This window comes from Etheostoma spectabile, chromosome 21 (genome assembly GCF_008692095.1).
Source record: "Etheostoma spectabile isolate EspeVRDwgs_2016 chromosome 21, UIUC_Espe_1.0, whole genome shotgun sequence".
In the NCBI taxonomy this organism is placed as follows: domain Eukaryota; kingdom Metazoa; phylum Chordata; class Actinopteri; order Perciformes; family Percidae; genus Etheostoma; species Etheostoma spectabile.
In genome coordinates this window covers 19,774,417-19,798,894 of record NC_045753.1, presented here as the reverse complement: position 1 = coordinate 19,798,894, position 24,478 = coordinate 19,774,417, and the positions used below count along the sequence as shown (strand labels likewise).

The following is a 24,478-nucleotide window of genomic DNA, read 5'->3' as shown; positions in this document are numbered from 1 at the left end:
AGCAGGGCACTGTGCGGCATTTCAAGGCGCAGCAGGACGTAGCAGGGCACCGCAGAGCGTAGCAGGATGTGACATGGCATCGCAGGACGTGTAGCGGGACCATGGCGACAGCTGCTACCATGATTTTGGAGCCTCCCTGATCCAAGAAAACATGCTGGGCGAAAAAGAACACAAGGACTCCGGGGAATGACTCCCCAGAGCTAGGTTAGTAACAAGCATTTCTGGGACATGGATGCACACAAATGGAAAGATAGAGGAGAGAGGAGCTCAGTGTGTCAAAGGAAGTCCCCCGGCAGTCTAAAACTACTACAGCATAACTAAGAGACACAGGGTAAAGAGAGGAGCCTGATCGGGCTGTACTGCCCTGCCTCTCTCTAGTTTTATTATATTATTGATTATATGATAGATAAATCTGACAACTGTGACGAGAAGCAAGTGTGCCGGGTTAGGCGGACGCTGCGATTCCTCACCCCTTAACTATATTCAATTCAATTCAATTTTATTTACATAGCGATAAATCACAACAACAGTTATCTCTTTGCGCTTTTCATAAATGAGGTCTAGACCGTACTCTGGGATGTTATTTACAGAAACCCAACAGTCCCCACCAAGAGCAAGCACTAGGCCAGAGGCAAGGAAGAGAGGAGAGAAGAAAAAAAAGTGGATGTAATTTGAATACTTTTAAAGAGGTAATTGAACAAATTATCATTCAGAGTATTTTTAAAGTGATTATTGTTGATACATAAGCAATGTTTCCTTCCTCAACTAATAAAAGTGAAATTTCACTTTGATAGAACGTTTTCATTTCTCTAGGACCCGATTAATGATTAGCCAATAATACAGGACGTCTTATTAATACTTTTCTTTTCACAAACTGTTCAGCATCAACCAATAAAAGTAATGAAGATGTGGAAGTTATTTAATTCTAAAGAAGCATGTTTGTATAGATAAAAAAAACGACTTGAAGATATTTGACCACAATTTCATTTTGCTTCCAAGTCCCACACAAAAAGCATACAAATGGTCAATACACTCATATTTTCATAATGATAATATTAAGCAGTATGAGGTATTTTGAAAGGCAGTACATGTATCCTTCCTCTGTGTTAAATATTCCACATGTGAGATATTCAGTGTCCATCAAGTGTCCAGGAGGCATGCTCAGCCGTCAGCCTGGATGTTGTCCCAGATACGAACTACGTCTGGACAGTCGTTGAGGGCCTCTATTAGCGTTGAAGCAGCACCCAGCTGGTCCTGGTCCAGAGACGTGAGGGTGCGGGGAACAAACTCCAACCCAGCGGACGTAATCTGCATTCCCAGCTCCTCCAACGAGCCACGCACCTTTCTCACGTCCGTCATGTCACATATGAACTGAGGAGAGAGAAGCAGATCAAACCATTAGTTAAACAGCAACTTATTATTATTTTTATTGTCATTAAAGCTGTTCTCCATTAATTGTTAAGTCCATATAATGTAAAAAAAAATAGTGAAATCCATAATAGTTTTCCTAAAATCTAAGGCTATGATTACATTGGTTGTTTGGTCCAATCAACAGTCCAAAACCCAAGATAGATACTGTATACAATTTAAAATGATGTATTTTATTTTTAATAAACGCCTGAAAGGATTTATTGGTCATCTACAGTAGGGACAGGATTCCTGATACGTCTGTACTGCTCTCCTCAGACAACATGCTCTTCATGTCTGACCTGCAGCAGGGGCTGCTCCTCCTCATCCTCGGTCTCTTGGACATCTTCGGCTCCCGCCTCGATGGCCAGCTCCAGAGCTCTCTCCGTCGAAATGTTCTGGCCCGGCACCACCACCACCCCCCTCCTGTTGAAGTTGTGACGGGCTCCTTCTGACAGCATCCCTCTGTGGGTGAGTACAGAATTACACTTCTGTGAGACAACATATTCAAATATTCAACTGTAAGGGATTTTAATGTATTAGATTTTCTTCATGTTTACTGTATCTTAATTTTAATTTTAATTTGTTTATTGATCCCCTATGGGGAAATTACAATTTACACTCTGTGTCCCATTTGGTAGTTCACAACACACTACACACCAACACACCACAACACCACAAACCACACACAACACACACACACACACACACACACACACACACACACACCACTCACTAATGGAGAGGTTGCAGGTGAGTGGGCTGCCAGCCGAACCACGCCCTGAGCGGGTGGGGTGTACGGTGCCTTGCTCAACAACACCTGGCAGTGCCCAGGAGGTGAAGTGGCATCTCTCCAGCCACCATCCCCACTCTGTACTTTTGGTCCATACGGGGACTTGAACCAGTGACCCTGCGGTTCCCAACCCAACTCCCTACGGACTGAGCTACTGCCATCTTAGCGGTCCGTTTTGCTATTTTTCATAAATTGTTTGCATCTGTGCCAGCAGCTTCTTAGCCAAGCCAAATGTGTTTAGACAGGGACATCTAGTGGCTACTGCCATCATCATCAGTACATCATGGTATCCATGCATTGTGTGTAGTTACTGCATTCTTCCCTTACATTGTCCTGTATATCTGATCTGTGTACAATACTCCTGTTACTCTTCAGTGCCGAACAGATCCGGTTAACACAATGGATTAACCATCAGTGGTGTGGTGAAAGCGCATGAAATATCTGTTTGAGTGTTTCAGCCATACAGTCACAGCAGAGTAAGATCATGGGAAGATGGTCCTGACCCGTTCTTGTTAAGCAGGCGTTTGATTTCCTGGTGGCTGCGGGAGTTGTTGTCAGTCAGGACCTCAATGAGCAGCAGACACCCACCGGGCCCCCGGGCTTCAAACATGTGCTGGGACGCTGGTTTAGCCTTTTCCTGTGGAACCAAGAGAAAGACATGAATGAGTTTGTCTTGCAGCATATTACACCAGCGCTATACCATTCTTATTACGTTATGTACTGGTGAAGTCAAAGGGAAATCTATAGACCTATTTTGTGATGTTGACAAAGTTTCCTTTTGGGGACATAATTGTAAATAAGGAAACGTTTGGTGAAAAAGGTAATGAATTGCAATATATCGCAGAATATTGCAATATTTTTTAAATCACATTTGATTTGATTTTGATTTGATTTATTTTATTTTCACAACAAAATCATTAAGACAGTATTAAATGTTTCACAAAAAAGATGTGATGGACAGCTGGTGAAAAACCCTCAAGGGGCTTAATAAAAGATAAGCAATCTCCAATTAATAAATTAATTAATATTGTATCATGGTAATTCCCACCCCAGTATGTGGCAGTGTGTGTCATCCTACCGCACTCTTGATTGCAGCCTCTACTGATGCTTTAGGCATGTTCTTGCTTCGGCACTGCTCCAGTATGTGAGCCAGGTTTATATTCGTGTCTGGGTTGGATCCACCTTCTGCAGATGAAATAAACATTTGAATTAACTTCCGCTGCCAAGAAACACACTCCAACTGTAACTGAAAATCGCTTCTTTTTTTTTGCCTTTCTCACCTTTCACGGCTATCTTTATCATCATACCAAACTTCATGAACATCCTGCCCCTGGCTTCATCTTTAGGTCCCTTAATATGTTTGACCTTTGACCACTTGTTGTGCCCGGCACATGAGGCGGAGCACAGCTGCAGCGTCCTGACAGGAGAGCTCCTCCAGGGGGGGTACAACACGCGTGAAGCCGGTGGAAGGAAGCCCTCTACCGGGGCTGGGAACCTGCCTGAGGTCACGGCCAGTGTCCGGGGGCGCAGGGTCCAGAGAGCCTTCAGCACCGCCGCCCCCGCCATGCCCTTCACGCGCGCGCACACACACACAAACACACAACCAGGGTGTTAATTTATGTAACGTTAGTGGTACAGTAACCTGCTGTACATGTGGAGCAAAGACCGGTTCCAACAGCCAAACTGTGAGCCTCCGTCTGCAGGTGAGTCCTTTAAGTTAAAAAAACAGTAATTTGCATATCGATAAATGAATGAGAGCTTTCAAACGTAGCATACAGCTCTGTCAGGTCAGGAGAACACGCAGCTGCTGCTCTCCTTGTTGTGAAACCGGTACTTCCTGGTTGCGACGTCAGAAATGGGCCCTTCAAAATAAAAGCCCGCAAATGAACATTATTCTTAAATTGTACGTTTTGTCAATGTTATAATTAATGTCAATTTTGTTAATTAATTAATCAATGTAATGTTATAATAGTAATTTATAGGCAGCTAATTAATATAAGTGTATGTGATCACATCAGTGTGAATTTGTCTTATAAGCCCTTTCAGGTATGTCATTAGTTTGATTTTAACCTGGTATTTTCTGTTGATAAACTTGTTATTTTTTTAACAATGTGTATTTATGCTCATACACATCCGCCCTATAGTTTCAAAAATCTTGGACCCCTGGTTGGTTCTGGTTGGGATTAGGAACCACTGCAGAATATCAGCACACATGTTCAACAACTGATCCCAAAAACAGTAGCAAACAAGTCAAAATAGACAGTGTGAGTCTGTTCTATGTCAGTGTCCCTTAAAGAGTCCCAATGTGGGAACTGGGGAAAAAAAGGTCTTTTGGCATGGGACACATATTGTCTAAATCGTACGGCTTCTATTTTTGATGATGGGACATAGTAATAATAGTCCTGGGATCCATTCTCTTGTTGAGGATTAAAAAACTGAAAATACTGTATAAACTGACTTTCAGAAAAATATACATGTGAACAATATATGTGTAATTGGATGGTAAAAGCTGAGACTACTTTGTCTGGAAGGAGACAAGTGAAAAACACAGCAAGCAGATACGCAAACAGGATGGCAGAGACGATGACCACAGCAGAGGAGCACAAACAGTTAAGTGAAATGGAAGCCACAGCCAATCAAAGCCAACCCATCTCTGATAGACAAGGTAAAAGTAGGAGATTTCGTCCACAGTGGTCCCCTCTTGTTGTCTTCTCACCGACCTCTACATGATCCCTCAAACCTGATTAGTGATGTCTACTGAGCCTCAAGGAGAAGTCTGGAGAGAGGAGACACTTTTTAACAGCTCAAGAAAATCCTAAATGGAAGTTGTTCCTATTAACCGATGGAAATAAAACACAAGGAGAACTGATGGGACACCAGAGAAGAAGTCCTTGTCTTTGGGATATGAGTTCCCTAAATGCTACCCGAGGAGGATAAAATTATCTGCTGTTAATTGAACATCTTGTTTGAATTGACAGTTAAAAAGAAGTTATGTTGTCTACACAGGGAACTGGTGCCCTGGCTCTTTTACACTGTGTCATAATAGTGACTGCACTGGTAAGTGTACTCTACTTTTGAGCAATTGAGTTACTGATTACTTAATTGATTGAATGGGTTAACACTTTCATAAATTGTTTTATCTAAAAAATGTTGTAGGTTTTCTCTGAGGCTGTTCCTGCTTTTACTTGTAGTCTCTTAAGATATACTAATATTAGCAACACATTACAACAATTTGTGTTTTTACATTTTATAATTTGTGCAATCATAAGTTCTAGTGAATCTTATTTGATTGGAATGATGATAAAGAATCTTGTTTATGGGAAATTGTCAGCGCAAATCAAATAAACACAGCGGTAAATCAATTTTCAGTCTCTAAGGCCATTGTATCAACTTATCAATGGATGCTTTTTAAATTTAAACTTTTCACACAGTAGCATCATATCTTACACTATAACATGATACTGAGTCAAAATAATACTCCCACACTGCTGCACTTTGGGCCAAACATAGAGAATTGAATGTATCTGTGACTCTGACTTTTGACTTTGAATTTTGGACATAGATTTATCTTGTGGGCCAGGGAAATGTGCCAGCCATTCACCAGCAAGACTGATCATAGATAAATGACTGGTTATTCTCTTTTTAACAAATTTAGTGATATGGAATTACTTTGATTGGGTTCTGTGTAGCACAAATCCTACACTAAAAGAACAGCATCAAAATAACCAATTATTAACAACACAAGAGCTAATAAATCATAGGATATTTTGCGAATTTGCTTAAGTCCAAAAAGGAAAATTGCTTTGAAAAAAGCAAGAGATTGTAAAGGCAACACGCACACCCCATCCCAAATCGTCTGCTTCACCTCACAAGACCTCCATCTGCTCTAACCGCTTTGCCCTTTTTGACCACTTTGAACTCTTTAACCTTTCATCCACTGAAGCATGACCTCCTTGCAGCTCACCACCGTCACTTCTGAGCCCAATCTCTTCTCCTATCTGAGTGTCGAACTCAGGCAGACTTACAGCCTCTTGCTTATTCAGCCCGAAAATCACTTTCAATGAGGCAAAGGACTGAGAGAGCAAATTCAACGAACTGCAAGCAGTAATGACAGGGTCTAAGCCTCCCGATTCCAGTTGCCCCTGACCCGAGTCGACCCAGACGACCCGGAGAGCTAAAGCTAAGGAGGGACCCAATCCTTAACGGAGGGGAGGCAAACGTCAGGAAATATCGAGAGGTGTGAGTCGTTGCCGTTGCAAATATCCCATTAACATTGATTGAGTAGAAGGGCCGAAAATGGTCTGCGTTAGCTACAGCGCCCCTAACAGCCGATCTTTGCCAAATTTGGTACAGAGCCACAGAGCGGAACGCCGAACAAGCATCACAAGTTTCATGTTGATAGTATTTACTGTGGCAGAGATATTGCAATCACAAATGTTCCGTCTAAATAAATTGAGTTATTGGCCAAAACAAATATACATTGATTATAGCGCTCCCTAATGGCCGATCTTTGCCAAATTTGCCAAAGAGCATTGCAGTGGGACCATGAACAATAATAATAAGTCTTTTGCTGGCCGAGATATGATATAATTATGTGTTTGGTAGCCAACTAGCAACCCTCACCCTCGTCTACAAAGGACTGATAGAGAGCATCCTCACCACGGGCATCACTGTTTGGTACGGAAACACCAACCAGACAGAGAGGAAGGCTCTGCAAAGAGTCGTAAAGACTGCAGAGAGGATTATTAGAACAGAACTCCCCTCCATGGACACAATCTACACAAAGCGCTGCCAGAGAAGAGCAGAGAGAATCATTAGGGACACATCACATCCAGCTCAACCCCTGCTCGTACACAAAAACTGTACATATAATCTTAGGCACAAGCGAGCGGACAGCATCATCACAAAGACAACACGATTTTATAAGAGCTTCTTTCCAGCTGCAGTGAGACTTTTGGCCAAAACAAAATGAAATATTTTGCTGTGTGTAACGTAACATATCTGTGCAATACACCTGTGCATCTTATTTATTTACTTATTTTTTAATAATAACCGTGCACTTTAATATCTTTATAAGGGGTTGTCTTTAGGGGCCAAGGGCAATATGCATTTATATTTTTTGCAATTTAGGAATGCAATTTATTTATTTTTATTGGTACTTTTTACTAGTTTTGTGAAATTTTATTTATTTATAATGTAAATGCTTTGTGTGTCTTTTTAAACTCAACTTGACTCTGAGTAACTACTGCACAAGAGTTCCTATGTGTGAAAACACAAATGGCAAATAAAGTTCTTGATTCTTGATTCTAAAAAAACATACGTTCCCAATTCTGGGAACCAAAAATTGTTAGCTGGGGAACTAGGAGCTACTTTGCTTTAACGTAGCAAGTTCTTTTGAAAAAAATTTTGTCAGGGCCATCTGGAGATGCTACGTACTAGGTTTTGTGTAGATCGGTTGCACAACCTAGGAGAAGTTTGAAAAAGTTGGTTTTGCGCATTGCGAAAAAACATTTAAGCAGACGTGGCCTATATCATCCGATTCAGCCTAATTCAAGGAACACATGGATGTAAGGTTTTTTAATGAGCGATGTGTGATGTGGGAGTAAAAGGCGAAAACACAGTATAGCGCCACCTAGTGGTCAACATGTGAAATTTTTGGTAGGTGAGGTCCATGACCCCTGTAAAAGTTTTTCAAATTGGTGTAAGGGGTGAATTCAAACGTGGGTTCCACAAGCCACGCCCACTTTGACCAATCAGTACTACATGGTAGTGGCCAAATTTTCGTAAAATGTGTGGGGGACCTTCAGAGGGTCATGGCAAACAAGAATCTAACTTTTTGCGTTGACAAAGTTGGTGTTTTCTAGTTAGCTACAAAAATTTGTTTTGTGCCTATTATGCACAATTTTTAGCCTAAGAAAATTATTTCAGTAACTCTTTGTCAGGTTGATCTGGAAATGCTACGTGCCAAGTTTCGTGCAGATCAATCGCACAGTCTAGGAGGAGTTTAAAAGTGTTTTTTTGATAAATCACGATAAATCATGCATAAAAGTCTAGGCGGAAATAGGCGTGGCCTGTGTCTAGAGATTTGGTTGGATCCAGTTAAAAATGTGGGTTTTTGAAATGTGTGAGGTACAGTTTGGGAATTTTTGGGCCAAACACAGGTTTTTTCTGCTATGGCGCCACCTAGTGGTGGAAGTCTGTCAGTTTTTGAACATGAGGTCCTTGCAGGGTTCTCGACCCGTCCTGAAAATGGCACCTGGGAGTTTTAGGCAAAGAAGAAAAATCTTGGGGGGAAAAAAGATCCTTGTGATTCCACAGCCCTGCTTTGCTACTGCGGTTCCCATGCCCACTCGGGCTTGGATCCCTCATTATGAGATGTAAAAGCCTGGTTGTTTTTGCTAACACTCCCAGCCTGTCAGCAGAAAATCCTCGTGCGCAAAGAAAAGTGAATGACTTCTCCTTATTGACTTGCATGTATTGAATTATTAGAAGGTTTTGTTGAGACAGATGCTTTGACATAAAACTTAAATATCTAACTGTGTCTATAATGACCTTTGCTTAAAGTCCTCTCCCAAAATAAATCACTGCAGGGAATGATAGCTGTTCAACATTCTGAGTGCTACAATACTGGAACCACTGTTCGCCCATTGGAGATTTATTTTAATGGCGTATGCCAAGAATGTTATTTATCACATATTCATCGGCATAAACGGTTCCAGTTGCGTTTCGGTCTGTTTAACAAGAGTGAGAACTTTTCTTTTTTTCCGTAAGACAAAGCAGTGTTGAAAGAAGGACTCAGATCCTTTACTTAAGTAAAAGTACAAGTACAACAATGTAAAAATACAACATAAACTCCCACATTTGAAATCTTACTTAAGTGAATTGATACTATAAATTGAATTGAATTGAAAAAACTTAAGTAAGTACAAAAAAAAGGCCTATTTTTACTACTTCTTTACCAACTTGTGTTGTTTGTTTCTCTTTCTTTGTATCTTCCTGCCTAATTATGTCTCCCGCTGTCCTCTTCTGTCGGCCAAATAATTCTCATGTGAGTTCTCTAGTTGCTAGTTTTGCTGTTCTGTTGCGAAATGTACCCAGGAACACAAAGCTGCTTGTGTCCTGAAGACAAGACCCCCATGTGGCCAGCGGTAGCCCCGCTGCTGGAAAAAAAAAGGGGTTGGCGAGGGATCATGACATACCACACCTTAACACAACTATTTCACAACACCTGGAGGCAGCACATCAGATCTTTGAAAGGGTTTGCGGTCGACAGATCGTCCTAGCTGGAAAGACACTTCAGAGAGATATGTATTAGGAAACTTTCAAAGTCTTTGGGTATCTTTAAAGATATAAAACTGCAAGAATGGTTGATGCTCAGATGAGCTGAAGTTGCTCTTAAGCAAATACTAAGCAACCCAATCAGAAATATCAATGGCCAATTTGGGCTGGGTAAATAAGGTCTTCCTTAGAGGATCATGCTATGACCTAGTAAATAGGTATGGATTTGTTTCAAGTAGCAGTTTTGCAGTTTTAAATAAATTTACTGTGTATTTCATGCCACATACAATAAAGGAACTAGCTTGTTTAACATTATATTGCATGTCTTGCATGCTTGTCATAACAATATTTTATCTCTCTCTTATCCACCTTCTGTAGATAGACTCTGATGATGTCATCTCACGAGACGAGCAGATCAATGTTGTGATTGGTGCTCACGCCAAGTGTGAGAGAAACATCCAGGCACAAATGCCCCTGGTTAAAGGTTTGTTTGCTGCTTTCGATCATTTTATTCATTAAACATAGGGACAAGCCAGGGCTCAGTTTTGCTTAGTTATCTTGTCATCAGAAGGTCAGAAGTTTGATCCCAGCATGTGTCAAAACATTGAAGCGCAAGGAAAATCTTAGCTTACCCCTAAAAGTGTACAATAAACTAAGTAGAAACTGCAGGGTTTTTATAGAACTAGGTTCATGAGTTTAATCAAATCAAATTAAATCACGTTTAAACCATAAGTCAACATTGGGAATATGTTCAATACGTTAACTTAGTCAAAGAGTTTTTTTCCCATTTCAAAATATTCAATATCTCTCCTTATTAGAGAAGGTAATATCCAGTTTTAGTATATGAAGACTAGGTTTCAAACTTAGTATATAGAACCAAAGACAGGATGGTAACTGATACTGACTGATGTCTGACAAATGCATTTATGAAATCTTCATTCTTTCTAAACTCCACTCAGTATGAGGTTATGTAAAGACTCTTCTTTTGTCATTGCTGTTGCCACTCTACAAACAACATTTGGTTTCAGAGTGAAACTTAAATTCCACTGGTATTGTTTCCTTGCCCTACTTCCAGATGTTTCTATCTTAAAGATAATGTCTAATTTCTTCACAATGTGAGGCCTGCTCCTTTTTGTTATTTGAGCAGTTTAGCCTTAACCGACACTGAAGCGCTGTTGCGCTTCCTTTCAGCGCCCATGTTAGCAACTGTGCTGTTATGCTGATCGTTTATTTGCTGATAATCTATTTTAATCAACATAGAAGACCCACTATTTTATGGACTATGCATCCCCTGCTTGCCAACTCTTTGATTGTCCTGCCCCTCCAGCTGCTGTTCTCCTGGAGTTCCAATTCCCCCGATTTTTACATAAGGAAATATCAAAACCAGCTAGTCCACTATATTTATTTAGAAATAGCCTCGTGTCACGGTTGTTTGTGATTGTTTTATTCTAAATTATATAGGTTGAACACATTTGTGTCTGAATAGAGAGCAATAGAGAATAGAGACGTCATTACACTCCAGACCAATGGTGGAACTTCATCACTCAGTCACGGAGGGAAGAGAGTTTGGGGTTGGAGGGCTGGTCCTACAGTCCAGGCAACAACAAACATGAGAGGTCAGGAAGTCCATGTCCAAAATATACAATTAGAAACCGTATCTTTTACATCCATTATTTATTTAGGATCAGATATAACACCCATCCAATATCCTGCTGAGCAGTATTTCAACGATGATTTGAATTTTGGGGCGGACAGTAGCGGGGCATTTTTTTCATTTACATGACAAAGAATCTGATGATGAATGGCTTCACTGATCCAGAGTGCTAGAGAAAGACAGCTCTCTAAGGCTCTGCACTGATCTGTTTGAAGAGGAATTATATAAGATGGGGTCCCAGCCTTAACACGAGGTAGGTAGAAGAGAGGCACAGTGAACAGTAGATTCACACTGACACTCCTGTCCACAGATATCACACACAATATTATAATATTAATAAAAGATCGGGATCATACAGTATATATTATAGGAAACCATCAAACTTGTGATGCAGGTTCACAATTATTTAAACTGATTTTAATTGCTAGTTATGTTAATGTTGGATTCAGAGGTATAACTATATATTTTTTTAATTTTAATTTGTTTATTAATCCCCAGTGGGGAAATTACAATTTACACTCTGCGTCCACACTTTGTTAGTAATCACACACAGGCCTGAACTACACACACACACACACACACATGCTCAGGTCCTATACATGCACTAATGGAGAGATGTCAGAGTGAGCGGGCTGCCATACAGTATATTTACTCAAGTACTGTACTTAAGTACAATTTTGAGGTACTTTACAGGAGTAATTCCATTTAATGCTACTTTACACTTCACTTCTACTACATATCAGGCAGAAATATTTTAACTTTTACTGCACTACATGTAACTGACAGCTCCTTGTTACATTTTAGAATAAAGTTGTCATCCAAAACATATGTTATGATGAGACATGATGCATTATTACAGATTAAACTACCCAACATAATCTAAATTGGTTAAATGTAGCTACACCTTGACTAGTAATAACACTGAAATGCTGCTTAAACGATGTGTTAGTAAAAATCCAGCCTCATGTATGATATGATAATATGACCCTTTGAAAGAGGTCAATGTGCATAATAAGTACTTTGACTGTTGATACTTTTTTTTGTATATTTTGCTGCTTATGTTTACATAAGTACACATTTAAATGCAGACTTGTAGTATTTTTACATTGTTGTATTAGAAAAGGTCAAACTAAAGCTTCAAATAGCTAACAGCGGTTTCCCATTATTTGTGTAGAAGGTGACTGTATCCCTGAGTGGGACGGGATCATCTGCTGGCCACGGAGCAGGGCAAGTCAGCTGGTGTCAGTGCTGTGTCCAGAGTACATCTACGACTTCAACCACAGAGGTAGTAGAGCTCAAGACACACTAACGTGCAGAAATCACGCAGAGGCTTTGTCCTGATCGGTGCTCTAAGTGTGTAGCCTAATGGAGGCTTTGTTTAAATACAAACACGGGTATGTGAATTACAAATGACACTATTGTCTCACAGCCTGTTGTGCTAATGTTGTGCCTGTGTCTCCTGCACTTCTGTAACCCAGGGCGAGCCTACCGCCAGTGTGACGCATCAGGGAACTGGGATCAGGTGCCCAGTATCAACCGCACTTGGGCTAACTACAGTGAATGCACTACCTATTTGACCTCCAACCACAGGAGCCAAGAAGTGGTATGTGCATGTTTGTTTGATTTGATGTGTAAATAGATTATGCCATGTAAGATATGTTCAGTTGGTGTTTGCAGAATACTGCTGTTTAAACTATACGTTCAGTTTCCCTGTGCTGTCCTGGTGTTTTTTTGTGGTGACCCGAGTCTTTTGCATCTGTACAATCTAAGTATGTTTTTGTCTTGTTTCAGAAGGTGTTTGAGAGACTACATCTCATCTACACTGTTGGCTACTCCATTTCTCTAGCATCGCTGTTGGTGGCGGTCTCCATCCTTTGCTATTTTAAGTGAGAAACTAAAAAAACCCACAAACTACATATCCACCTCAAAAGCATTAGTATTCATAGTCAATTATCTTTATCGCAACTGAAATTTGTCCATAACCTTTCAGGCGTCTCCACTGTACACGCAATTACATCCACGTTCACCTCTTCACCTCCTTCATATGTCGAGCAGTCAGCATTTTTGTAAAGGACGCCGTGCTCTACTCTGTATCTGAAGACATAGAGGCTGAGCCTGAGTTCACTGCACCGAAGCGTCATATGGTAAACAATGTTTTTTTTAAAGTATTTATTACCATTTATGCATAGTGTTATTTTATTTTTTCATAGTGTTTTAACATCACGGTATTCCGTCAGAACAGTAAGTGCTGTCGACATTCGGATGCAATAACAGCGCATGCTCTTGTATGTTAAGCAGTGTTAGAAAATTAAGACATGTTCTTTGGATTTTATGAGGAAGGAGAGGCTTGGTCCAATTGAAGATTAAACAAAAAAAATTAATTAAACAGAAGGATGAAAATGACATGACAAAAAATCAATGTTACACTGCAGCTGTCAGTGGGCTGAGAGACATGCTTCCTTTTCAGGAGTCACATCAATCAGCCCTGAAACATTGTAAATTTCAGAATTATATTCCATGCACCTGGGGAGATTCTATTCCCATTGGCCCGTCGTTGGCACGGTGATGTGTTGGGTGCATCTCATTGGCTTTCTTCATAGCCTCAGATGCGATGGTCACACCTCTGGCATGCACATTTGGGGTTTCTCCCGGACACAGATCAAAGACCATCATTTGTTCTAATCTAGTCTCAACACAGCAGGAGATGATATCAAGCTGGAGCCAAAAGTTTACTTCCTGCTGAGGGACAAAAGTTTTCTTTCTATATGTTAAATGCCGGACATGACCTAATTAACACAACACTTTAGAAGCTTGGGATGGTGTGAGTCAGTCAAATGTTGATTAAGGCTAGTCAGTTGATTAGATCTAGCTGCAGGGTACATAAAGCACATTGTTTTCAGAACATAAGCATTGTTTTAACTTTTTAAAACCCAACAGTAGTCTAATAAGTTTGAGAGATGATACACAGTATGATGTGTTGATACCACTCTCAAATAGGCTACTTATTAAGCAGGAGTCAGCAAGCTGTGAGCTTAGCTTAGCATAAAGACTAAAAAGAGAGAGAAACAGCTAGTCTGGCTCTGTCCAAAAGTAACAAAGATAAAGGTTTAATTAACACGGCCTGTTGCTACACAGAAGTGTGAAGACGACAGGAAGCAGTTACTTCCTAGAGTTTCTGCTGGTTGTGACCTACACTGTAAAAGGCAAATTGCCCTTTTCACACTTCGGTTTTTGTAAACAAACACAATACAACATGGTAATTGCTGAGCTTTAGATACTGGAAGGTGCATTTTGTTTTGTTTGGACAGAGCCAGGCTAGCTGTTTCCCTCTTTTTCCACTCTTTATGCTAAGCTTAGCTAACCGGCTGAAGGTTCATTTTTATGGCTCAGACATGAGAGTTGTATCAACGTTCTCATCTAACTCTCATATTTAACAACCCTTATATATAATCATATTTTTACAGAGAGCTGGTAGCCTATCTGACATGATTTGACGTCCTCCTGTTTGAATGTTTCCTCCATGTGCTGCTTTGTGTGCTCAGGCCGGCTGTAAAGTTGCTGTTACCCTCTTCTTTTATTTCCTGGCGACCAATCATTACTGGATCCTGGTGGAGGGGCTGTACCTACACAGCCTCATCTTCATGGCCTTCCTCTCTGACAAGAACTACCTATGGGCCCTCACCATCATCGGCTGGGGTATGTTGCATCAGACTCGATACTATGCTGTCACAAATAGAGCTATTAAACAAACTTCCCAACTTTTCTCCCCCACTCATCTCAGGTGTTCCAGCAGTGTTTGTGTCTATTTGGGTCAGTGTTCGAGCGTCGCTGGCGGACACACAGTGAGTCATGAGCTGTGTTTCTCCGTCTAATATTTACACAACACCTGTATCACAAATGCTCACTTTAACTCTTCAGTCTCTGTTTTCAGATGTTGGGACATCAGTGCTGGAAACCTGAAGTGGATCTTTCAAGTTCCCATTCTGGCAGCCATTGTTGTAACCAAAAATTACATTTTAATACTCTTAAAGGGTATTTGACACTTAGGTTGACTATAATCCTGGACTTACTGTACACCTCTGCCCCTGCAGGTGAATTTCCTCCTCTTTGTCAACATAATACGTGTACTAGCCTCTAAACTGTGGGAAACAAACACTGGTAAATTGGACCCTCGGCAGCAATATCGGTAATATTTATTTTCCTATTATCATAAAATTCCCTTGAAAATCTTTCAAAGGCTACCATCCCTTAACAAGAGAGTTTTTCCAAACGTTAGTTCACTACATAAATGTTTACGTGCTTTATCTGCAGGAAGCTGCTCAAGTCCACATTAGTCCTCATGCCCTTGTTTGGAGTTCACTACATGGTGTTCATGGCTCTTCCTTACACTGAAGTCACCGGGCTGCTGTGGCAGGTGCAAATGCATTATGAGATGTTCTTCAATTCATCCCAGGTCAGAAGACTCATTCATAAACTCTGCAAGGAATAATGTGATCTAAGGGTTAAATGAAAATACTAGTATCATTAACTTTTATGAAACGTTAATGAAAGTTAAAATTACAATAAAAAGCGCAAAATACACTCAAATTGTTTCTGGGTTGTAGACAACTGCTAATTTAAGTAGCTACATTTTCCTTAACACATTTGAATCGATTTTCACTTTCAAGTTTTGAGAAAATCCCAGAACTGATCGTTATGACATATTTCAACAAATATGTGTAATCATAATATATTTCAAACACTTAAAGCAATGGTTTAACATTTTGGGAAAAAATGCATTTGCTTTCTTGCCGAGAGTTAGATCAGAAGGTTAATACCGCTCTCATATCGGTACCATAAATATGAAGCTACAGCCAGCAGCTTAGCTTAGCTTAGCATCAATACTGTACAGCAATGTGTCATTTTTACACTTCTTTTCTTTTACATATGAAACGAATGAGATATAATATATTAGAAAGTGAGCTTTAGAGTAGACAGTGTTTCAATAACTTTGGAAAGAGCCTGGCTAGCTGTTTCCTTCTGTTCCCAGTCTAAATGCTATAGCTACGCTAACAGTCTGCTGGCTGTAGCTTTATTTTTACCTTACAAGGTATCAATCTTCTCATCTCACTCTCGGCAAGAAAGCAAGTAAGCGTATTGTGTAAAATATCAAAGTATTGTTTTGATTAGTCTTTTAGGTAAAAGAGTAGTTACTTGTTTAGCATTTAGATGTAATACATTGACATAAATGTGGTGTAGGCCTACTTGTTTTTAAGAAAAACTCAATGTCATCTTTACAGGGCTTTTTTGTGGCATGTATCTACTGTTTCTGCAATGGAGAGGTAATAAAGCCATCATTTAGATTTGAAGTTTGAACTCAGATGTACTCTCTGATAATTAAAAAACAAACAAAAACAACTGTTTGTGTCCCTCCTCCTGTTCTCAGGTGCAGGCAGAGGTAAAGAAGGCGTGGTTAAGACGCAGCCTTGTGCTGGACCTCAAACAGAAAGCCAGGATGACCAGCAGCGGCGGGGGGGGCAGCTGTTACTACGGCGGCATGATGTCACACACTACCACCCACAGCGTCAGCTTGTCTGCTGCCAATCCCAGAGCTCTTTCCTTCACTGGAGGTGCGGTGGGTTCAGGTGGAGCTCCCAGTGGAGGTTCAGGAGTCAGGCAGCCTTGCCATGGCTCCCTCCACCTGCAAACCAGCCTGCCCGGATACGTGCCCGGTGATACCGAGACCTCCGGCACACTGCAGGAGATGGCTGTGCGAAATCCCGGGGGGGCGGAGTCTGGAGTTTTTGCCAGGCATGCCAGAGCCAGCATGAGAAATCATAACACCAAAAGGAATGGAGCATCTCCAGCACAAACCCCTGAAGCAGAAGATCCAGACAGCTGCTTATCTCTGAAAGAGCTGGAGACCATCTTGTGATTGTTTTGATATATTGACAGATGGTCATAAGTTAGGTATTAGCCTCAAGGCAGACTAAGGGAGATGACAGGGAGGAATTATTCTGACTTTACCTGACTAGAGTGGTCATCTTCACAAGCCTCTATGTTGATGTGAAAGACCTGAGTACCTCCCAAACTAGACATTTCAAGGATTTACTTGAGTTTTGTCGACTTTTTCCAAGGTTAAAGAAAAACTTTCAATCTCACTTTTTAAGCCAACATAGACAAGGAGTCCTTAAAGTGTTTAAATAAATTAATCTCTCCAGATCCATGACAGCTGTTTGCTGAGAAATATCTTGTGATATGATCAAAAATGCCAGAATAGCTTCTGAGCATAGCTTGTCTGGGAGATTGTTTAGTTAACAATGGTTGTGTGGTTCTCTGGATGATTTAATGGGGGAATATGAGGGAACACAAACATATTTTCTTTTACAAAATGACACTGGAGGCCTTTACTCATTATAACATACCAAATCAGGATTAACTATGGTCATACATAACTGATGGATTGCTTGTGGATCTATTTCATTTCTGTCAGTGTACATGAATTGAACATACGTATTTATAAGCTTTCAATCAATTTGAAACCAGATGTCTGCTCACTAAATGTTGACCTCCACACATATCAGCCATGCATTTATGATGGACGAAGCATTACTCCAGTAGTTACTTTGCCGAGCTTACTGTCAACATTTGAATATTAACAGTCAGTAATGTCCAGACAGCATGTCTAGACAGGTAAGGTCTCTCTGCGTGTCTCCTGTGTTGTTGTTGTCCATGTTGTCTACACAGCCCTATTCATCATTCTGACAGGACCCTAAGGGCTGATTCACAAACCTTTTGCCCCTCGCAGGCCAACCCCCAACCCATTCCTCTGTGTAACCTCTGCCACGATCGCCCTCACAACACCTTCCAGAATTTCACACTCACCCCCCAGGCCTCTACTCGGAGCAAGAGGCTCTTGAGCTGTTTGTAGACCTTGAGCATGAGTGCCAAAACCTGCAGCACAAGCCACCAGTATTCACAATGTTACCAGAACGGAAAATGTACCTGTAAATACTTTAGGATTGTTTAGGTGTTCAGAGAGATTTGTACAGTGTAGGATAACTGATAATTTAATCAATGCTTTGAGAGTAGGCCTTGGGAGTTTAAATAAAGTGAATTAAATTAAGCTGAACTAAACTGAATGGAGTTGATTTACTTACTACTTCTAAGCTCTATGTCTAAAAAAGCTTTGTTATTTCAGGGCAAACCTAAGTCAGCGCACACATCTACAAAATACTGGTGGTACTGGGACACTAGTAGAATAAAAAAAGATCCCCTCATTTAAACTGCAAAAACTGATTCCCCAATGCAAAATTACATTCACCTGTCAAGCAGCGATCACTTAGTATCATAGCAACCATAATAATACTAGAATAAGGCTAAATTAAGAATGGAGTCATTCATCAAAGAGTTCACAATGGTCTTGGCTTCTGCCAGCGATATCAGATCCATCAATTTAATTTCCTTTTGGAGACCAGAAGTGGCTGGTTTAATATGACAGTCTGTAGAAAATGAGTATCATTAGAGTCATGATATCCATGAGCCGGGAAGGATGTGAGCTCAGCAGAATTGGGAAGGAGATGACTTCTAGCTGATATAACCACTGGAAAACACCATGACGCACCTATTTGTTTTGTATAATCCATGAGATTTGCTCTTTGCCTCTGCTTCTGCAAATTGAACTTTCTTTCTTTCTTTTTTTCTTTCTTTCTCATCTATCTCTTGTGAGTCCCCAAACACATGGTCTCTAGAGCAATGACCTGTCCCTTTAAGTTATAAAGCTCTGCCCTGCTCTGCCCCCTGTTGCGAAAATGAAAACATTACAAGTTAACGTGTCTTTACTATTTTTTATGCTACATGAGAAGTCAAATGAAATGGAACAAATTATCAAGCAATAGGTTGCATGTCTGTGTGCACTGTTTTTGACTTTCAGACCATAAATACCCTATAAACACACAGGGAGAAGTAGGGTAGTGTAGTATTGGCCCTTTTACACCCATAATAACACACATGAAGTCAATGTAAGAAATTAAAATAATGCACAATAATTTTAGAACATAGCTTGCCTTGCTTATCTTTGTTTATCTGGGTATTTAAAACACATAAAGTGCATTATTGTGATGCTGAATGGAATTAGATTTAGTTATGTTGATAAATATTATGAACATAGGCTGCGCTCCGAGCCATGGGCTTCTGTACGACACCAAGAGTTGCAGTGGCCAAACAGACACTGACATAACTTCTTATATATAACAGTAGGTTTCATTGCAACTTTGTCTCTTGTCCCTAGCTCAACAAATAAAATCTGCCCTTACCAACCAATTTGTTTTTTTAAGAACCGTGGTGTGGGGGGGGATCCTGAGGCGTTCCCAGGCCAGGGTGGAGATCTATCCTTTTTTTAAATCACCAATCTAAACTCATCAGAAATGAGGTTGTCCAAAGTTTGAGCCCATAAACCATCATATTTCACGCAATAAAACTAAATCACCTTTTAAATTTTTAGATTTTCTGTTCAGGGAAACAAAACCATGAGGTGTTGTCTCTGCATATCACCACTGATTCTCAGTTTAGATTACAGACTACAGTTAGACATTTAACATCTCTGATATCAAAACAGAAAACATCCAAACATACGGAGCACCAGGCACAGATATGCATGAGTGATTGCTCCTCCACAGGGACAAACAAAAAAACCAGCCCCCACCCGGCAACGAATGGTGGAAACCAGCTGTCAGTTCATTAAGGAGGAAAAGGTTGGGGACCAAAGTGTCACCATTTGATGACACTTTACAGTTGAATCTGTTCAGTTGGCTCCAGATGAGGAAAAATAGGGGGGAGGGGAGTGAAGGTGAGGATGGTCGGAAATTACAGAAGGAGGAAACGATCCAGCTTGATGACTGTGGTGGTGCTGGAGGTGATATGATCACCCTCATTGTGATGTAAACCAATTTTCACGTGACTGAAAACTCACCGATTAAACTTTAAATAACAGCAATGCTAAGGTGAATTTATATAATAAAAGCTCCTTGTCCCTTAAAGAGTGTTTTGAAATATATGGACAGACATCATGAGAAATAAAAATAGGGAAATATACGGAAAGTCTCAGCACTTTATTATGCAATACAGGGCGTTTTGTATTCCCAACATATGATCATACAACACCTATTATCTCATATTTACATATGATAAATATGGAATTAAAAACATATTTACAGTATATGTTAAGACATTTTTACATTATATAAAAGCATAGGCCTACTGCAAATATAATATAATATGTATAATAAACTCCTTAACATAACATACACCTTCCATTTATTTCCCTTTTAAGTAGTAAAGGTGGCATCTAACGCCACACTGTCTGGCAGTATTGTGTGTCTTCTATCACCTTGTTTCAACTCTTTATTGAATCTTTATGATGTTTAACAAAAATGATCCATGTTTTAATGGCTGCAGCATTTCATTGGAACTGAAATATATCCCCAAAATTCAGCCTGACATATTTAGTATCATTGGAAACTTTGTGATGTTAACATAAAATAAAGCTATGTGGGTTGGAATAATAATACAATAAGGCATAAATTAGTAAGGTTTAAAAGTTTTTATTTATTTATATTTGATCAATTCCACGTAAATATTTAGCAGTTAGTTATTAGACTGAATGTCAATGTAGATTGGATGTTAGCCCCTTACAAATATATATTTTATTTGCATAATATTGAAGTTCTCATATCCACAATAAACCTGGTAAGGCCATGTTGCAAAACAGGAAAGTGCTGTAAAATCTCAGTTAAACCACTGAGCGGATCATCATGTTCAGTCTTTTATTTATTTACTTATTTTGATCATTATGTTCAGTCTTTTTTTTTTTTTAATTTTTTTTTATTTGATCATCATGTTCAGTCTGCATGATGAGAGCCGATCCAGTGACGTCATGATGAAGTCAAAAAGTAGGCGGAGAAAGAGTGAGAGAAAGAGATAGAGAGAGAGAGAGAGAGAGAGAGAGAGAGAGAGAGAGAGAGAGAGAGCACCGACGTAACCCCGTCCTCTGTACTTGAGAGTACAAATAATAACAACAACACACTGCATGTTCCGGTGATGTTTCAAGCTGTGTATCCTCCGCCGTAAGACAAAGTAGGCTACCGCTGGCGGCTGTCAGCGGCTCTGATGCGGGCAGGCAGCATCCTCTCCGGCGTCCAGCAGTGAATGAGGAGGGCCGGTGGCCGACAGGGAGGGGTCCTTTGATTTCAGGGCTGCCTCCTCTCGGATGGAGCCCGGCTGTGGGCAGCCAGCGATGGCAATGGGAGATGCCTCGGATAAAGTGTCGGTTCGGAACGTGGCAGTGGAGCGAAAAAACCTCGTCACCGTTTGCAGGTCAGTTTGTTGAAGTGCCTGTGCTCTGATATGAGGCGAAATGTTGTTCATTAGCCTATATTGGCTATGAGGACATAGTTATATTGTGCCTGTTTTGTAATGACAAATGTCCTGGTGTTTTATTCTTACCATAGCCTAGCGTACATGCACATAAGACATAGGGCCTATTTTGACATGCACGCTTTTGTCATCCCCAAGTCCTTTTAATGAACTCTGTACCGACAGTGGGCCTGTACGACACGAAGCCTGTATGTGCATTAATGACCTTTTATTACATATAGTTTTTAAATACAGGCTAGGAATCCAAAAATCCACACACAGACTGGCCTCGTTGTGCGAGTTTAGCAGTGTCATCTTCGTCATTGCGATTCATTTTCTTCTTGTTAATGGCATGGTTGCTATGACGACAACCTTTCGGGGGCAAGGACTAGCTGGCACCCCAGGGACTCAGGGCAGGGAGGCGTAGAACTGCACATGGACTTGGACTTTGTGACTCCTTTTAGTTGAAGTTTTACACTTAAAAAACTTACATAAATAAACCTTAAATTTTTAACATACAGTAGGCCTAAATAATTAAACATGGGCTACTGAAGCCTACATGCATGCACGCTATAACCACACAGTGTACCTATTATTAACTATTATTTTCTAACTTACTGAGGAGACCTTGAGAAAGATCAAACTTTTGTTAGATCCACAGATGCTGTCTGAGGTTGAGACTGTTTAAAATGCAAACACCATACACCTAGCAGCATCAATATTCTTATACTGTAATAACAATGGATCAAATGATGTGTTATGTGAAAAGTGTCACTCTTAATGAGGAATCCACAAAGAGTTTTAGCTTCTTTCAGCTCATTGTTTGCAACTTTGCCTAGTGTTGTAGGCTCAGGCTGCTGTTTTCAGCGAACTAGCTCTAAAGACGACTCTATGCTACCAAACCACCAAACAGACTAGCTAGTGAACATAGTGGAACATTTAGCAGCTAAAGAGCCAGGGTCAGCCCAAGTTGTGTAACTGGAGTACTAACACTACACTACACATACACACGCACACACACACGCACACATTCAGACATCTGGTAGCCTACAGGTGAACAGGACTGCACCTCTGTTGAGCCACTGACACGCTTATCCAGGTCATGTACCGCCCCTGCTGTCTGTAATACAGTGAAAACATGGGGGATAGGGGACAGCGTTCGGTCAGAGGATAGTCAGCCAATTATTGTCCAGTATCTGGCCATAGTCAGGGTAGCTGAATGAGACATTGTTGCCTCTGGAACAATGGGGAGTGAAATCACTTGCCTCAATGGCTTATTTTTGGAAAAGCATTGTCTTACGGACACCCGCATTATACAAACTGACAGTGTGTGTACTGTAAGATGCAATGTTTTACTAAAAACTGTTTATATTTGGCCGCTAAACTCTGTGATTCCAGAGTCAGCAAAACACAAACGATATCAGTCAGACATAATTGATCTTCTCATCTACTGTTGAGGTCATGTTGACCAGGATTTGTGTGGTTCACAAGACCCCTGTCACCCCACAGCATATCTCATTGTCACTGAACAAATAGGATTTGGCAGGTGTTCATAGACCTGCTGAATTATTTAGTCTCCAGGACAATTTTAGCAGAAGGATATTGGGGCCTAAAATAAACAACATGGGGGTTTATAGACTCTGTGGGTGTATAGTCTATATTATATCACTCCAGTTAACATTAAACCCTTTAATTATGCAGGTACATTGTTACACTAGAATCCAGGTATTTTTAAATATTTAGCCGTGCTATAACCATCTGGGAATGGCAATGTCGGTTGCTGTGTACTCAGCCTCAGCTGTACTTAGTTTATTGCTAATTAGCAAATTTAAGCAAGCTAACACACTGAACTCAGATGGTAAATATGGTAAATATGATACCTGGTACATCTGCATATTAGCATTGTCATTGTGAACCTGTTAGCATGCAGACGGTAGCATGTAGCTCAAAGCATCGCTGGGCCCGAGTAGCCTTCAGTCTCACAGAGCTGAGCTGTTAGCTAACTGCTGTTGACTTGTCTTAAGAGCTTCACTATAGCTACTGTATCCAAGAGATGTTTCTTTTTTACATTGGGATGAGGCCCATCACACAAGCTCAGTACAGGTTGTAAAAAAATAAATAATACAATTGCAGAATTGAGCTCATCCTACAGTAGGCCTACTTTGTGTTAGCATGGCTAGCAGTAGGATTAGATGATCATGACCAGGATTTGATTCATCAGCCAAAATCCACTTACTTTCCACCATAACTGACATTTTTTGATTGAAATAACATTAGGATGGCAAATTTGTGAATATGTAAGATTGGGGCCACAACAGTTTTATTCATTTCTGCTTTCTTTTTTTTAACCAAATTATTCAAAGTAGACAGTTGCTATTCAAACTGTTTATCACGGTTATTTGGCTGAATTAGTTTCCCCAATGTATACCACACATCTACTTTATTGTGCATCACAAGAACAGGCATACTTACAAGTCAATTTAGTTGTCAGAGCTTCCTGAAAGCTCTCCATATACATCTTCCCAAGAATCCATTACAAGAACTGACAATAAATGGGTGAGTCAGCCGGAAATGACCTGTAGCCCACAGTCTGACTGAGCAGAAATAAACCATAAAATCAACAAACAATCATATGTCATTAACATAAATGTATTTTACTGATGGTCCCTATTGAGTGGCCTTTGATTTCATCCATTTTACAGGTTTAATTATTATTAACTATAAATTCATTATACATCATCACATTACATGGATGTCTGTGATTAATTTTTCTAAGTGTAATTATAGTTTGATATATGAAGTGTTCCTACAGTAAACTGAAACAAGGAAAGCAGTTATCCATTAATCTGTTCCCTGACTAATATATTCTCATGATGAATTTATTGCTGGCAACAAAACGCCTCTTTGTTTAAAACTTCTATTTCTCTCTCTCTCTCTCTCTCTCTCTCTCTCTC

General features: G+C 40.2%; 3 protein-coding genes and 1 long non-coding RNA gene across 6 annotated transcripts in view; 2 read left to right on the top strand and 2 right to left on the bottom strand.

Annotated features, from left to right (window-relative positions):
* Positions 1-877: 877 nt before the first annotated feature.
* On the bottom strand, positions 878-4,061 carry taco1 (translational activator of mitochondrially encoded cytochrome c oxidase I). The gene is made up of 6 exons (XM_032502533.1): positions 3,977-4,061; positions 3,481-3,769; positions 3,279-3,385; positions 2,704-2,837; positions 1,710-1,872; positions 878-1,371 (listed from the first exon to the last, which is right to left on the bottom strand). Exons 2-6 carry the CDS (start codon positions 3,764-3,766, stop codon positions 1,162-1,164), a joined length of 900 nt encoding a protein of 299 aa, XP_032358424.1. The 5' UTR covers positions 3,767-3,769; positions 3,977-4,061; the 3' UTR covers positions 878-1,161.
* LOC116671344 (uncharacterized) lies at positions 1,943-2,697 on the bottom strand. The gene is made up of 2 exons (XR_004327245.1): positions 2,356-2,697; positions 1,943-1,972 (listed from the first exon to the last, which is right to left on the bottom strand). It is a non-coding gene; the product is annotated as an uncharacterized LOC116671344 (long non-coding RNA).
* Positions 4,062-4,672: 611 nt separating the features above from the next.
* On the top strand, positions 4,673-18,243 carry pth3r (parathyroid hormone 3 receptor). Of its 2 annotated transcripts, none has more exons than XM_032502465.1 (13): positions 4,673-5,257; positions 9,857-9,962; positions 12,307-12,417; positions 12,611-12,735; positions 12,927-13,018; positions 13,123-13,276; positions 14,675-14,828; positions 14,914-14,974; positions 15,064-15,130; positions 15,224-15,318; positions 15,444-15,585; positions 16,412-16,453; positions 16,558-18,243. In XM_032502465.1, exons 1-13 carry the CDS (start codon positions 5,192-5,194, stop codon positions 17,044-17,046), a joined length of 1,704 nt encoding a protein of 567 aa, XP_032358356.1. In that variant the 5' UTR covers positions 4,673-5,191; the 3' UTR covers positions 17,047-18,243. The 2 variants fall into 2 exon arrangements, with proteins under 2 accessions (XP_032358356.1, XP_032358355.1); XM_032502464.1 differs by having other exon boundaries at positions 4,674-5,257; positions 12,924-13,018.
* A 2,870-nt stretch (positions 18,244-21,113) lies between these two features.
* The window catches only part of rundc3ab (RUN domain containing 3Ab), an 8,694-nt gene continuing 5,329 nt past the window's right edge, over positions 21,114-24,478 (top strand). For both annotated transcript variants that reach the window (XM_032502494.1, XM_032502492.1), the window contains exon 1: positions 21,114-21,485. In XM_032502494.1, coding sequence (XP_032358385.1) covers positions 21,379-21,485 — 107 coding nt within the window. In that variant the 5' untranslated portion in view covers positions 21,114-21,378. The remainder of the gene's footprint in view (positions 21,486-24,478) is intronic.

Excerpts from the sequence above, each read along its gene's own strand:
- taco1 (XM_032502533.1), bottom strand. The coding sequence starts at position 3,766 with ATGGCGGGGGCGGCGGTGCTGAAGGCTCTCTGGACCCTGCGCCCCCGG. Across the intron at positions 1,873-2,703 it reads CGCCTGCTTAACAAGAACGG|AGGGATGCTGTCAGAAGGAG; the intron begins GTCAGGACCATC and ends ACTCACCCACAG. Across the intron at positions 1,372-1,709 it reads AGGAGCAGCCCCTGCTGCAG|TTCATATGTGACATGACGGA; the intron begins GTCAGACATGAA and ends CTCTCTCCTCAG.
- pth3r (XM_032502464.1), top strand. The coding sequence starts at position 5,192 with ATGTTGTCTACACAGGGAACTGGTGCCCTGGCTCTTTTACACTGTGTC. Across the intron at positions 14,975-15,063 it reads GCGTCGCTGGCGGACACACA|ATGTTGGGACATCAGTGCTG; the intron begins GTGAGTCATGAG and ends CTCTGTTTTCAG. Across the intron at positions 15,586-16,411 it reads TGTTCTTCAATTCATCCCAG|GGCTTTTTTGTGGCATGTAT; the intron begins GTCAGAAGACTC and ends TCATCTTTACAG.